Source organism: Ostrea edulis, chromosome 7 (genome assembly GCF_947568905.1).
Source record: "Ostrea edulis chromosome 7, xbOstEdul1.1, whole genome shotgun sequence".
Lineage (NCBI taxonomy): Eukaryota > Metazoa > Mollusca > Bivalvia > Ostreida > Ostreidae > Ostrea > Ostrea edulis.
Genome location: NC_079170.1, coordinates 81,918,505 through 81,935,399, shown reverse-complemented (window position 1 = coordinate 81,935,399; position 16,895 = coordinate 81,918,505). Strand labels below are relative to the sequence as shown.

General features: G+C 36.9%; 1 protein-coding gene across 1 annotated transcript; it reads right to left on the bottom strand.

Annotated features, from left to right (window-relative positions):
* Positions 1-431: 431 nt before the first annotated feature.
* On the bottom strand, positions 432-9,441 carry LOC125654741 (uncharacterized). The gene is made up of 5 exons (XM_048884782.2): positions 9,286-9,441; positions 6,065-6,209; positions 2,555-2,691; positions 1,332-1,455; positions 432-766 (listed from the first exon to the last, which is right to left on the bottom strand). Exons 1-5 carry the CDS (start codon positions 9,341-9,343, stop codon positions 499-501), a joined length of 732 nt encoding a protein of 243 aa, XP_048740739.2. The 5' UTR covers positions 9,344-9,441; the 3' UTR covers positions 432-498.
* Between the last annotated feature and the right edge of the window lie 7,454 nt (positions 9,442-16,895).

Here is a 16,895-nt window from a genome sequence, read left to right as displayed (position 1 = left end):
TGTATTTTTTTTAAAGCATCTTGATTTTGTACAGTCACAAATATAACTTTTACCTAAAGTGTACTTGAAGTGTGATAGATATACCCGTCCCGGTAATAAACCAGGATCGATATCCATTCATTTTGAAAACTTCGTAATCAATAACACACCTTAAAATTTGTTTTCAAAACAAACAATAAATTTTCTATAATGTGCTTCTGTCATAATATGTAAACTTATTTTTTGTGAAACCTTTTAAACATATTGGACTATATATTTTGATTATTTAAAGTGAAAAGCAGAAGTTGGAGGAGTCGTGATTCACTCCCTTTAAAAAGTATTGCTGCAAAACTGCTACTTTATTATCGAATGTAGACTGCAGATGGTCAGTGGTGACCATCCGAAAAGAGGATATTACCAGTACTCGATCCACTTTAGATAGACATTTACACTACACGTATGACTTGACTTTATTGACATATCATTTCGCCAATTATATTGAGATGATATTACATGTAATTAGTATCCAAGTACGGATCTAATGATCCGTGAAGTCTTCATGGCTAGTGCCCGTCTCGACAGAGGGGTCTGCGCAGTTTTCGTCACTTCCTTGAATTCATCCAGGCAAATGTTATCACGTGACAAACGTTTGGGAATTTTGTCGACAATTTCGTCCTCAAACTCTACCACTAACTCGTTCATTATCTCCAGGAGCGCTCTCAGACCGTCATTGTCACATGTAGCGGAAAGGCTCGTCACGGTCTTACTGAATTCTGTTTTTATATCACTGAAATTAGAAAATTATTTTATAAACAGAGAGAGAGAGAGAGAGAGACTGCTGGAGACAACAGACACTTGTTCCTAACATTATCTAACTGACAGTAGACATTTATATCCAGAGAGAGAGAGAGAGAGAGAGAGAGACTGCTGGAGACAACAGACACTTGTTCCTAACATTATCTAACTGACAGTAGACATTTATATCCAGAGAGAGAGAGAGAGAGAGGTATGATCAACACTTAACAGTGATTGCTGGTGCTATCAACCTATCAATTATTGATACTATTAGATTGTTTTAAATCACTGGTACTAATAGACTTATTAGACTAATTACGTTACTTTTAAACAATACTTTCTGGTACTGCATGTATAATACCGTAGCGGAAATTGGGTCAGGCATGCGCCAGACTATCTCGCATGATACGTGTTTTTTCACGGCGTCATGTGACCGAGATCTGACCAATTAAATTTCAGCAATTTTGTCTGAGGCGTGATAATATTAATTACTCGTACTATTAATTACATAATTATACTATTTTACTATTAATTACTGACACTATTAGACTATTAACCTGCACACATTGGAGTCCTTTTCTTCCACTGCTTTCATGAAGCTGAAGCCTTTAAACATCAGATCCACGAAAAACATTTTCTGGACACTCCCATCGTTCATACAGTCCACCAATGTGTCCAGTCCTGTAAGTTAATAGACCGTGTAGTGGAGTGAAGAGGGGGAGGGGGCTAGAATGTTCCGCTGATTTGTAAACGCTAATGCCTTTACTTGTGAACAAAATAATTAAAACACTATCGAAATTCCTTCAAAATAACTAAAAAAACAAAAAAAAAACAAAAAACTATCGGATTTCTTTAAAATTAACTGAAACACTACGGAGTTTTCAACAAAATAATTAAAACACTGCCAGGTTTCCTTCAAAATGAAATATGTTGTTGAAAATAATTGGATTTACTCTCATATCAAAGAAACATTTTTTAGTAATTACAGAGCTTAGGTGACTTCTTTTGATTTTGTATTTTATCTATTTCCATTTAACCCAGGAATTGTATTTAGCTAATAGCTGTAGATTTGTCTATTATTATTATTATTATTTTAACAAAATGGACAAAAAATGTTTTAATGCAATCACGAAAATAAATCTGTTTGATTTGTGACCATATCTTTGACATACTTAAAAGATATTTACACTCAACATCGATTGTGTAAACAAAACACAAAAACAGTAAAGAAACACACACACACACACACACAGAGAGAGAGAGAGAGAGAGAGAGAGAGAATAAAAACAAGGATAGGGGTGATAAACGCTCACGAACTAAACTTTTCATGATTCTGTATACTTACACTTGTCTTCTATACACAATCCTATTCACAACACCAATAATATGAACATTTAATGATTCAGTAGAATTACTCTCGTCATCCATACAAACAATCTTGTTCACAGCACCAATAATATGAACATTTAATGATTCAGTAGAATTACGCCCGTCATCCATACAAACAATCCTGTTCACGGCACCAGTAATATGAACATTTAATGATTCAGTAGATTTACGCTCGTCGTCCATAGAAACAACACTATTGACGGCAACCATACTATTGACTTTTTATAATTTAGTAGGTTTACACTCGTTATCCATACAAACAATTCTGTTCACGGCACCCATACTATTAAACTTTTTTAATGATCTAAAGTATATTTACGCTCATCATCCATACAAACAATCCTGTTCACGGCACCTATGATGTTAACAGTTCACGATTCAGAAAACTTACGCTCGTCTTTGGTACATACAATTCTGTCCATGGCACCCATTACAGCTGAAAATTCTTTTTGCTCTTTTTTCGGTACGCATTCATTCAGTTCTGTGGAATTCAACCCACTAATACAAGTCTGGACCATGTCAAACGCACTGAAACGAAAAGGAAAAATAACATAAGGAAATACATGTTTGTGACAAGGATATAACCACCGTGTTTCATTTTTCATTTACAAAAGCATCACAGATTTTTAAATCAAAATATTGTCGTACAGGACACTGCATGATCAGACAAACGTCGAAATGGTACTTAATTATTAAAAGTACTGTATAATGCATGTGTCTTATCAAATTTTAAATGAATTACAACCATATTAAATTAATCTAAATCTTTTAACGGTAGGATTTAAAAACAAAATACGTTAGATTATGACTTTCTTGACTGTGATATTGACCAACAAAAAAAATATGTTTGGAACGGAATCAGTACTACAATTGAATATAATCAAGTACACCTGGATTTTTTATCATTAACGAAATTTGCGACTTAGGCTTCTTATAATGCTATACCCCTGAAGGAGACGTCGGAACCCCGGTTACTCAGTGTCGGCGTCCCGGCTAGACAGCGTCGACGCCCCAGTTATTACAGTGTCGGCGCCCCAGCTAGTGCAGTATCGGGGCCCCGGTTAGTGCAGCGTCGACGCCCCGGTTAGTGCAGTTTTGGCACCCAGTTAGTGAAGTTTCAGCGCCCCGGTTAGTGCAGTATTGGCGCCCCTGTTAGTGCAGCGTCGGCGCCCCAGTTAGTGCAGTGTCGGCGCCCTGGTTAGTGTAGTTGCCGCGCCGTTATAAGTGCTACCTGTTAGTTTACTTGACTTATATTGGAGTCACTTCCATTAAACTACATCAGCATCGGTTTTAGTAGTACGCTTCAGGGTCTGTATTAAAGGGACATGGACACAAACCATTGGAGCTGACATTTTTTTGTTATTATTATTTTTTTTTTCATTTTTAATGTTTAGAATGCCTAATTAAGGTATTTCTGATGGTCAGCAAAAATTCAAATGTTAGTTGTCGAGGTACATGGGGAAATACAGAGCTCACAATTCTTTGTTATGTAAACAAAGTTCGTGCCATGTTGTTGTTTACATAGGTTAAATGTGCTAGTAAAAGTTTCGTTTTTACATGTTAATTCTAAATACAGTTAAATAGTTTCAAGTGTTTGACATACCTCATTTTATTTCAAACATGCTGTTTTCTATTAAGCAATTTATATGTAAACAAAATCATTGCACGAGCCTTGTTTACATAACAAAAAATTGTGAGTACTGTGTCTCACTTATAGCTCAACAACTGATGTTCAAATTAACACTTTAATTAAGCATTGTAGGCAATAAAAATTCAACAACAACAACAACAAAATAATAAAAAAAAATAATTGGGAAATTTTCAACTCAAATCGTGTCCATGCCCTTTAGATTTTGAGTATACATACTCGTACTTTACAAAACAATTTTTATCATTTTTAACTTTTCAATGTAAGTCCGAAAAACCCACATTGCTTCATATAATTATCAATAAACTGCCTTGTGCTTTCGAAAGGAAGACTATTCATACAACCCTTTTCATGGCGGAGTAACATGTTTCAAATAAATATTGAATAGGTAAGCATTTTCAGGTACGAAATCAAATATTTACCACCACTAATGAAAGCGGTCGCGGTATCTCATTGGTAGAGCGTACGCCTCGTAACCGGAAGGCCATGAGCTCGAGCCGCGCCCCTGCCATGGCCTCATCAAACCTAAGACGTTAACATGCATAGGCAGTGATTGCTCCTTCGCCAAACGCTCGGCATTTAAAAGTGAGAATCACGGGTCTTTCGTATTTGACTTTAAAACCGGGGGTTCCGTGTCGCGACAGACGCTGAAACGTTAAAGAGCCTCTACTGTAACGACCCTGGGGAGCATGATTGATTGTATATTGTTTAACGCCCCCCCCCCCCCCCTCGAGAATTTTTCACTCATATGGAGACGTCACCATTACCAGCGAAGGACTGCAAAATTTAGGCCTTTGCTCAGCGCTTAATATGGCATTTGAGCAGGGAGAGATCTTTATCGTTCCACACCTGTTGTGACACGGAACCTTGGTTTTTGCGGTCTCATCTGAAGACCTGTCCCATTTAGTCGCCTCTTACGACAAGCAAGGGGTACTGAGGACCTATTCTAACCCGGATCCCCACGGGATACCCTGTTAAGGATGGGTCAAAATTTGTGGTACCTACAGCTGGTGACGTTTCAATATCAGTGAAATATTCTCGACGAAGAAAAAAAAAACCGTCCTAAAACAAACAAATAATCAAACAAAATTATCCTTCAATAATGTGTCAGAAATAATAATAATAATAATAAAAATAATAACAAACACCCCCGCCGCAACATAAACAACAAAAAACACTGCCAAAAGAGCACCCCCCCCCCCCACCCCCCACCCCCCCATTCTTTCATAGTTAAGATGAATATTCAAAAGATTCATTTAGAAGTAAAACAGGAAACGGAAATTCATAACAAACCAACGTCAAATGAATCATGACAGACTAATTCAAATGATTCATATACGTACGGTATCATCCGTTAGCATTTACAAGTATTGTCCCGGCACAAAAATCATCAAGCGCTGTTAGCATCAACATCACCAAGCGTTGTAAGGATTAAGATCAAGCTTTGCAGAATTGCTAGCATTCCGTCAAAATCAGGGAGCATGTATAACAGCATCAGGTCTTATCTCGTCTTATTTCTTGTACTGGGATCGTTAATTTGTTGGCGATGGACACGCATTACCCCATGCAGCGAACACTTTGACACCTGTGCTAGAGGCAACTACAGCGTATTTCCATTTTATAAACTTAAAACAGAATCAACGTCCATGAGACTTGCTAAAGAAAATTATTTCATTAAACTGTTTTCTCCTAAACTAAACAAACTTTAATCAATGCATATATGAAAAATTCTGATTGTTAAACCTCTTAATTCAGCAACTTTTATCATGTAAATGTTCATGCTTATTTTGTCCAAGTCACCTTTCCCGAACTTTTGTATTATGACGTCATGTATCTATTCCCTCCTCGCAAAGACTATCATGACGTCATGACGTCACAATAGACGTCTCTAAGATAAACAACTTTGTATTCATTATTAATTTTTATTCACCTGCGGATGGATGTTAAAATCCAGAAAGCGCTAGTGATTTAAATATATTTTGGAACTGTATATTTTCCTGCTTTTTTTATTGAATTATTTTGACTGTGTGATATCAACTCTTTCTATTTAGATTATATATATATATGTGGCCGAGTGGACTTACGCACTGGTTTGACAGTCTTGCTAGGCGGTGGGTGCCGCAGGTCGCTGGTTCGACCCCGGGCTGGGGCGAAAATTTTCAGTACCTAGTTGTGATTATTTAGTGCTTTATATATATATATATATTATATATATATATATATAACTCGGGATATTTAGAATACATTATCAACCTGCATAGAAAACTGAAGAGCTTTGGCTTGAAATAAATCCGTATTCCCAGCGAACTACGTGTCACGTTGATTCTGTCTCGAATTTCCTCATCAAAGTCGATCTTCCCTTCCATACAGGAGGTAATTGCACAATCATTTGTAGCCGCTAAAAAAGAAATTATAAGCCACGTATGTTCACATCGTTTGAAATATACTAAATATATTTCATATCAAAATACATGTTTACAAGGTATGACCAAATGTAACTAAATTCATGGATAGTCAGGATTTTTTAGCACCTAATGAAATTTCATTTGGGTTTTGCTATGTTTAGATGATCAACAGAATTGCAGAATATGCATTAACTTAAATAGAACGTCCTTTTATCACTAATTAAATTTACAGATCACGGATGCCAGGGGCGGATCCAGGAATTGTGGTTAGGGGGCTGCACCTTTTATGAGACAGGGGGTCGGGGGAACCTTGGAGCCCCCAGTAGGTCCAGGGCTTTGTTCTAGAGGGGGCCAAGGGGGCGAATCCCTCAGAAGCTCATGGATTTTACAGATTTTATAGGGTTTGAAATATGTCTTCTACGTAGTTATTTTCACTACTTTCTGTCATTTGTAATAAGATGAAATTAATAGATCAAAATGACGCAAATTTTAAGGGTTTTTTTTTTTTTGGGGAGGGGGGGGGATTTAAATTCTCCCAATAAAAGTAATTCAAAAAATCAAAAGATTTTGTAATTTTCTCCGAGAGTGGAATAAATTATTGATTCTTTATCGTTTACATTTTTCTAAACAAGAGACCAGGATTTACCTTTAATTTGAAAATTTTAGGGGGGGGGGGGGGCTTAAATCCGCCACTGATGATGCTGCATGTAATAATGAACTGGTTGGGAGGACACTCGCTTTGAAAACAGTATTGTAGGTTCCAGGTTAATTTTTGATTCTGCCGCCGAATGAAGCCCGAGAATTTAACAGCTAGGTAGAACCAATGCATTCTGCAAGCGTTCATCCTGAGAAGGAAAAGTTACCAATCTTTCAGGTAAAACCGATAGGCACGATAAAAACGAATATTTCCGGTATAACCAATAGGCACAGTAAATACGAATATTTCCGGTATAACCGATAGGCATGGTAAATACGAATATCTCCGGTATTTCAGCGATAGGCACGATAAATACGATTATTTTCGTTTTAACCGATAGTCATGATAAATACGAATTTACCGGTATAACCGATAGGCAAGATAAATACGATTATTTTCGTTTTAACCGATAGTCATGATAAATACGAATATTTCCGTTATAAACGATATGCACGATAAATACGAATTTTTCCGGTATAACCGATAGGCACGATAAGGAACCATCACTGCTGCAGTCATAAACACCGTGTATCGCTCAGAATTTGTAGCACTTCGTCTAATCGTGGGACGTGTCGGTATGAGTGAAAAATCCTCGAATAAGACGCAATGCAACAAACAAACAAAATAAAATAAAACGATAGACCCAATATATACAGGCATATATTGATATAAATCTTTCTCTCGTTCCATAGCACCATTGTTTGGTAAATGTACCAAATTATTTTCGCTAGAGTCTTTCTATATGATAGCATATAAAACTATTGGTAATAAAGGGCATAGTGTTCCAAACATTCATAGCAATACCAGGAGGACTAGAATGTCAGTGTGAAGATAGTCCATTGTTTTACGAGGAGAAACATTCTGTCTTCATAAAGGTAACAGATAGAATATGAAAGGCTTAGATACCAGATATTAGATTTAGATACCAGATATTGAATTTAGGTACCAGATTAGATTTAGATACCAGCTATTAGATTTAGATACCTGATATTGAATTTAGATACCAGATATTAGATTTAGATATCAGATATTAGATTTGGATACCAGATATTGAATTTAGATACCAGATATTAGATTTAGATACCAGATACTAGATTTAGATACCAGCTATTAGATTTAGATACCAGATATTAGATTAGTGATATTAGATTTAGATACCAGATATTAGATTAGTGATATTAGATTTAGATACCAGATATTAGATTTAGATGCCAGATATTAGGTTTAGATACCAGATATTAGGTTTAAATATTAGATTTAGATACCAGATACTAGGTTCATATACCAGATATTAGGTTTAGATATTAGATTTAGATACCAGATATTAGGTTTAGATACCAGATATTAGGTTTAGATATTAGATTTAGATACCAGATATTAGGTTTAGATACCAGATATTAGGTTTAGATACCAGATATTAGGTTTAGATATTAGATTTAGATACCAGATATTAGGTTTAGATACCAGATATTAGATTTAGATACCAGATATTAGATTAGTAGTGACATAACAGATATACATGTATTGTGAAAGGTTTAGATGCCAGATACCTTGTGTGGAGATATTCTCTCTTAAAATCAATGTTTTCTTAACAATTTGAAATCTAGTATTGAATAAACTTTTATAAGTATCCCTACAAATACTGAAGATGATGCATTTTGCTGACTATTTACAATAACAAAAGGATTCTCTCCTAGACATTGTGAAAACGTTCTCTTATCCCCCTCCAAGACACCTGATCCCACCTCTGGTATATCTGACACATTAATTTTGTCTACTAGTTACTCCGATCAAGACATCGGGTTCACGGCGGGTGTGACCGGTCGACAGGGGATGCTTACTTCATCTATGTACCTAATCCCTCCTCTGGTGTGTCCAGGGGTCCGTGTGTTCCGAACTCTCTATTTTTAATTGCTTATAGGAGTTATGAGATTAATCACTGTTCGTTATCTTCACATTTATAGGAGTTATGAGATTGATCACTGTTCGTTATCTTCACCTTTATAGGAGTTATGAGATTGATCACTGTTCGTTATCTTCACCTTTATAGGAGTGATGAGAATGATCACTGATCGTTATCTCCACCTTTATAGGAGTTATTATTATGAGATGGATCACTGTTCGTTATCTTCACCTTTATAGGAGTTATGACATTGATCGCTGTTCGTTACCTTCACCTTTATAGGAATTATGAGATTGATCACTGTTCGTTATCTTCGCCTTTCATCAGGTTTCGCCGCAGAGAGAGAGAGATCGGGGATTCATAAAATCATCATGAGAGACAAACAGAGAGAAATAAATGATATGAGAGAGAGAGAGAGAGAGAGAGAGAGATAGAGAGAGAGAGAGAGAGAGAGAGAGGTACTACTTACATGCTTTGTGACAGCATGCTACTACGGTCAGAACCAGAACCCATCCCGTGGTAACCATGGTGCTATCTAGTGACGTTTTTCCAGAGATTGTCACAGACAGAGCTGAGAGTGTTTATATACATGTATGTACATAGTGTCTGGTTTATCATTGGTATAGAAAATGCGAATTTAAATATCTCATATACAATTTATCACAATTAGTGAAATAAACAACCTACATGTACGCGCTGACTGATGGTATAATGGCTGAGCATCCAGAAAAGGTCAATGTAAAATGTTAAACAATTTTGCCATTAAAGTCAATTTGAAGCATAGAATGAACACATATTTTCTGTATAATCGGGGAGGTGAATATTTGTATTTCTGAACATTATTGGTTACTTGGCCATCTCTACAAAGATAAAACTTGTCATTGGTTATCATGCCTCTTATTTCACTCCCTATAAACGTAATTCTATATATTTTGAGGTTTCCTGAAAATAGTCTAAAATGACTAATGAATTATGGGATTATCTCCCTCATGCATAGCTCTTATCCTTAGACGAATTTGACTCCACTTTTTTTGGCACGCTGTTTATGGCTATAATAGCTCTAAAACTTCATTGTTATTTCGGATTTCAAACATTTCGGTTGAGCATCACTGAAGAGACATTATTTGTCGAAATACGCATCTGGTGCATCAAAATTGGTACCGTATAAGTTTTACATTATGACCCCTGGGTCGAGGCCTCTGCTGGTGGACTGTTAGTCCCCGAGGGTCTCTACAGCCCAGTAGCTAAGTACTTCGTTACTAGCTTGAAAATACGGATGTATATTTAATTGCTGTTATAAAATTTAGAAATTCATTTCAAAATTAAGGATTATCTCCCTCATGCATAGCTCTTATCCTTAGACGAATTTGACTCCACTTTTTTTTGCACGCTGTTTTTGGCTATAATAGCTCTAAAACTTCATTGTTATTTCGGATTTCAAACATTTCGGTTGAGCATCACTGAAGAGACATTATTTGTCGAAATGCGCATCTGGTGCATCAAAATTGGTACCGTATAAGTTTTACAACATGAATCATTTAGAATTTTTTTTTATTGTATTCCAAGTGGAGAACGACTGACTTCGATATCGATTGTTGCATTCTACCATGCTTTGGGTAAGAGTAAACTGTAAAACTGTAAATGAGTAAACTCTTTGTGATTTCTGTCATATATTCCTCAAAATTTATTTTCTGCTAAAGCGCTCAAACTACTTTTCACACTTTGTCCGCCATCTTTGAGCTAGACCGCTAGTACGTGATAGAATAGTTAGTAATTTTCGAATAGTCTCGTTTACTTCCGGCAAACTAAAGCACGTTCGGGTGAACTGTGAGTATAGTTGGCATTCAAACTCCACCCTTCATAAGTTAACTGGTCCTGTATAAGAACCAGTTTACGATAGCAATAGCCAAGAATCATTGCGGTTTAAAGTGTTATCGTATCAACATTCCAAGCGTTATAATGGATTTTATGCTAACACGGTTAAGTATATCATTGAGGAAGTCAGCAAGATTTCAGTTCCCCGAGTGCAAGCCTATTTCCTTCGGCTTCCTCTCGGTAAATACGCTTATTCTTATAGGGAGCGGCTTGGGAAATACATTTGCTATCAGGGAACGCCTCAGGAAATACGCTTGTTTTTAGGGAACGCTTCGGGAAATAGGCTTGCTCTCGGGGACCTCCTCTGGAAATAGCCTTGCTCTTGGGGAACGCCTCGGGAAATAGGCTTGCTCTCGGGGAACGCCCCGGGAACTGGAATTTTACGATATACTTTAACTGTGTACAGTCGTAATCGAATTTGTCCGCACTAAATGAGTTTATATCATATAAGAGTACCAGACACAATACATCTCTCTCTCTCTCTCTCTCTCTCTTTCTCTCTCTCTCTCTCTCCAGTTTCTGTCAATAACTACATGTCTATACCGTATGTCGGTTCTGAATGGTCCTGTGGGGATCCGGGTCAGAATATGACCTCGGTACCACTTGCTTGTCGTAAGATGCGACTAAATGGGGCGGTCTTTCGGATGAGACCGCAAAAACTGAGGCCCTGTGTCACAGCAGGTGTGGCACGATAAAGATCAAGAAAGGCCATAAGCGCCGAACATTTATTACAGGTCTAAATTCTAAATTTTGCAGCCCTTCACCGGCAATGGTCACGTCTCCATATGAGTGAAAAAAATATTGAAGGGAGGGAGGGTAAACAATATACAAGTAACCAACCAACCTACCAATAGTCCTAAATACTAACAGTATATGTCAATGTTTATTCGGCATACTACATGTATATGCAATACGACAACGACATACTATTATGCTAATGTGACATACTACACATGTATGTAAATACTGCATATCATTATTACACCTGTGAGATTGATCACTGTTCGTTATTTTCACCTTTCATTGTTTACAGAGAGGAACATAGCTAACGGTACTAGTATGTAAAATGACAAAGCTTCAGTCATAATGCATGCTATACCTGTGGGTTTTGTTTGTTTGGCTTTTTACAATGATTGACAGTCGACCTCCTATTAATACCGGAAGTCGTAAGTTTTGTGGGCGTTGACCAAAGATAAAAGTCTTTAATCCAAACAATATAAATTATATTCTTTAATATTGAGTCTTTAATTCAACAGGACTTTAAAATACATCTTTATTGCAAAATGTATTCAGCAATGTTGATTTTGGCTATTGCATGCGCGTATTTTCCAACCAACAGCAGACCTTCAAGATCAACTTTTGGCCTTTCTAGGTCACCTGAGTCATCCAAAGAACGATTGCTATTGCTATGCGTCCGGTGTATTCCGTCGTGCGTCGTTCGTTTAACATTTCAATTTCTTGATAACTACCCTTCAAATCAATTTCAAATTTGATACGAAGCGTCTTTTGGACAAGAAGAGAATAACTTGTAAATTTCAGTACTCTTGCATCCCCCGACCTGGTGTCTTAGGGGCGGGGCAAAATTTGCCCAGTTTTGAAAAAAATTCTTCGCTGCAACTGAAGTGCATAGGTAGAGCAGGAAGGCGTCTGCAAAAATTATGAATTGCATGATTCCCGGGATAGTGGTTCTGACTCAAGGGCAGGGCAAAACGTGACGTATAGTGTTTGTGTAAAGCATTTGAATAACACCCTCTTTAGGAATGAGAGTACGAAACCCCTGGATGTATAACCCAGACGCAGTTTACCCAAAATTGAGCGGAAGTGTAAATGTTTAGATGTAGCGCGATTGGCTAATATCAAGAATGAAATTATTTAGAATTTAAAGACAGGTAAAAGAAGTTTAAATTAATAGTCGGGTTGAAAAATTATCCCGCAAACTCGAGAAATGACTGAGGAAATTACCATGGTAGTAGTGTGTTTGAAATGAAGGGTGTCATTTACTGCAGATTGCTATGTGTTATAAAATATTGAAAAAAGCACAAATATGACCAATAAAAACAATAGGACCTTCTATATTTTTTAAAATCATTTTTATTAGCACTTTGAATGAATTTTAAAATCTTGGCGATCATTTGTCTATAATTAATGTATAATTTATTATGTAGTTGTAGAAGTGAAAAGCAATTATTAAATTAAAAAATCCTATAAAACCACAATTTTGAAAACAGCATTAGAATTGGGATTTATAGAAATGTTTCATTAGAACCAGGATTTAGGTTGTTGTTTTACCTCCCGTCGAGAATTTGTCACTCATATTGTGACGTCACCCGCTGTAGGATTTATAGAAATGTCTCAGTAAATCTAGGAGTTGTATAAAAGTCCCATAAGAAATGTGATTTTAAAGAAAAGTCTCATTAAAACTGGGATCTTTATAGAAATGTGTCTTTATAGATATGGAGTTTGTAGAAATGTCCCATTACGGTTACATGTTTTTCCAGCGTTTGAAACTCGTTGTAAAATTAGCTAGACATGCAGTGCTGTCAGCCCTGTCAAAGACTTACTAGCCCCGAGAAAGTAACCGCCATTTTTAAACTTTTATTTAGTGAAAATTTTACCATGTCCGATCGGACGCCTCTACAAAGAAATCTGTTCGCCCCCAGCAAAATGTATGCGTCTCGGGCAGTCGGGCGCACGGTTATTGCAACACTGGTTCTTCTATTATCTATGGATTGATAGATCTATAAATGGGACACCAAATATCACTCGGGATCGATATACCGGTAAAAGTGACACCAAACATCACTCGGGATCGATATACCGGTAAAAGTGACACCGAACATCACTCAGGATTGATATACTGGTAAAAGTGACACCAAACATCACTCGGGATTGATATACTGGTAAAAGTGACACCAAACATCACTCGGGATTGATATACTGGTAAAAGTGACACCAAACATCACTCGGGATTGATATACTGGTAAAAGTGACACCAAACATCACTCGGGATTGATATACCGGTAAAAGTGACATCAAACATCACTAAGGATTGATATACTGGTAAAAGTGACACCAAACATCACTCGGGATCGATGTTCCAGTAAAAGTGACACCAAACATAGCTCGGGATTGGTATACCGGTAAAAGTGACACCAAACATCACTCGGGATTGAATTGTATAGAAATTCTTCACAGTCTGTGCATGAGGTTTAATGTTGGAACAGTATCCAACACACTCATTTCAGACATAGATCTATATTTGGCCCGATTTTATCTTCTCAGTTAAACGAAACTAAAAACTCATTTTTCGACTTCGTGAAGTAAATGGTCGTTAGTTTATGTCTAGTCTAACGCTTAAAGGATTAAGCACTGCCTAATTTACAAAACAGATACTAGTCAGTTGCATTTAATTAGTTTTTCAATTGATGAATCCATTACTGAAACACGAGTAAAATACATGTATATTCAAATTCACATTATCAAAATAGCGCTAATGTTTCGCATCCTCTATCAGAGAGCGCGTGCTACAATGACTATAGAGTATACATAATTTGGTATTTCTATGGAAGAAAGGGGACAGATGGAAGTTTTGAGTTTCTATGGATGGAAGAGGATAGATCGAAGTTTCTTATTTCTATGGGTGAAAGAGGACATATGGAAGTTTCGTATTTCTATAGATGAAAAAAGGACAGATTGAAGTTTCGTATTTCTATGGATGAAAGAGGACAGATGGAAGTTTCGTATTTCTATGGGTGAAAGAGGACAGATGGAAGTTTCATATTTCTCTGAATGAAAGAAGGACAAGTATTGTGCTCCAGTTTCGTATTCAATCATAGTAGAGGACGTGTCGCTTAATTTAATCTCCCCGGAAATTCTCCCAGAAAACTTCAAAACAGAAATAGGTAGATAAAGGCTGATAACTGTACTTAATCTGAAGTTCTTTGGACTGACCTTAAAACAAACACCAGCGGTTAGGATACAGTTTGTACTCACAGATGAACTACTATCACATAACAACCTCTATTTATCGTCTGTAAAACTCCTGATGCAGTCATAATATCTATAGTGAAATAATACAACATTTACAGAGTCGCTAATCGCATGTTTAATGGATGTAATTGCAATTGCTGCAATGGAATTTTGTTTAATTCAGATCTTTAAGGTTCATGGGAAAGCAAATTATTCTGTTAATGGTGACACATTATAAATCTGGCAGGACGTTACCTCGGGCGATTGACCATATAATGTGAATTTTTACAAAATTCCAGATGGAAAATTTTGTTGCCATACTTACCCACCATATATAGCCACCCCCCCCCCCCCAACGAAAACCTAACAGCCCCCCCCCCCCTTACATCTCGCTATCGACCGGTCCTATTTCTGATTTTGATAAAGAGAACGACAATTTGTATATAATAATTAGATGTATAAAGCATAAACAAATATTGTGTACATCGGAATCCTCTAGTTTAAGGCGGTTTAGATATATAGCTGCCATGACTTCAGAATCCAAGAGCAACACAATACACACTACAATATTAACAGTATTCCCCAATACAATACACACGGGCATCTTTTAATCTCATTTGTTCAATATATAATCTATTTAACATAAATGCTTGACAAGCTGTGTGTATCATAAGGAGCAAGGAGAACTCCACCACACTAGTGAAATCCAGGGCCGCTGGACCACGTGTACTCGGTATAGATGTAGGGTCAATCCCCCGTGTTTTTATCTTTTGTATGTACATCGTGATGATAAAGAGAGAAACTGGTGCCAATATTGAGATGTTTATGGTCTCTGGTTCCGGTACTACAACTGTGTTTTCTGACTTATAATGAAATGGTGTCATAACCCGGGCGGAGGTAAGGACAACAATGGTTGCTGCAGAATGTCTCGCATTGTTGTGTTCCTATTTTGTTGTACGTCCCATTCCAGCATGGAGATGATCGGTAGCTGTAGAGCTTTCACTTCGTAACCGGGAGATCGCGGGCCCGATCCCCGCTCGTGTCATGGCCGTGTCAAACATAAGACGTAAACCTAGGTAGCGATTAACGAAGTCTCACTGCTAAGGCCCTGAGCGCTAAGCATAGGTCTGAACTTGTCGTACTGCCACCTACTGCTGGTGACGTCTCAATATGAGTGAAAAATTCTCGATGAAATGTGAAACAAATATTGGAGAGGACACGTCGCAGGCTGTGAATTCCGTTTTTAAGGTCATACCAAAAACAAACAAAAAACAAAAAAAAAAACAAAAAAAACCACTCGAGACGTTCACATTGCCAGGTAAAGAGTCATGGAAACAATATTTGATCGTTTGAAACACATTTTTTGTTATAGAAATAAAGATCTTTTATATAAAAAAAGGTGGATTCAAAATAGTTCTACACAGGATACACTTCGTATTTACATAAAACCCAGCTCCTCAAAACCGATTTGTTTATATATGGAGTGATCGACACAGTTGCGCGCGCATTTCATACGTTTATCATCAGCCAAGAACCATGTGTGGAGATAAGAACACTAGGATTTCTGAACAGTATGTCAAAACCATTCAAAACTTCTACAGAAGTTAATGATCAATTAATCTAGAGTGCGTGAACTCAAAATAAAATTTTCGTTTAAAAGCTGTTATTTACTGCATGAAGTCGTCAACTTTCGCGCCATGTTGATTCAGAATGTAGTTGATTTACGTGACATGTAATCGTGAACAGGCTCGTGTCTTCAAAGTTCAGAGGTTTCATATACGTCTTTGTGTGACTGTCAGTTTTCGAGATTTCTTGCTATGTTTTAAAGGAATCAAATATTTTCATATTAATATTTCAGAGGCATTTCTTGAAAAACAAAATCGTGTTTATACTCTTTAAAAGAATGAAGATTTACTATCAATAACATTAAACTTTTAAGGTTTGACGTGGTGCTGGGATAGAATCTGGTACCTTCCGGTTACGAAGCAAGTACCTTAACCTCTAGACCGGTAAATGCCTCGCAATCGTTTTCAATGGCGGAGTAATATTCCGCAAGTTGAGAGTAACCAAAAACAAAAAATAACAACTGAAAATTAAGATAAAATGAAATGAAACCCCCCCCCCCCCAAAAAAAAAAACTGGAAAAAAAATGTGCACATGTATGTACTATTTAAGTACATGTACAGTGATGAACTTGTGGAAGAAGTTGACTTTTTAATCTTTAAACTCGATAGA

What these genes read in the sequence shown, in the direction of transcription:
- LOC125654741 (XM_048884782.2), bottom strand. Translation starts at nt 9,343, where the DNA reads ATGGTTACCACGGGATGGGTTCTGGTTCTGACCGTAGTAGCATGCTGT. An exon ending in AGCATGCTGTCACAAAGCAT is followed by an intron (nt 6,210 to 9,285) that starts GTAAGTAGTACC and finishes TTTCTTTTTTAG; the next exon opens with CGGCTACAAATGATTGTGCA. An exon ending in TGTATGTACCAAAGACGAGC is followed by an intron (nt 1,456 to 2,554) that starts GTAAGTTTTCTG and finishes ATTAACTTACAG; the next exon opens with GACTGGACACATTGGTGGAC.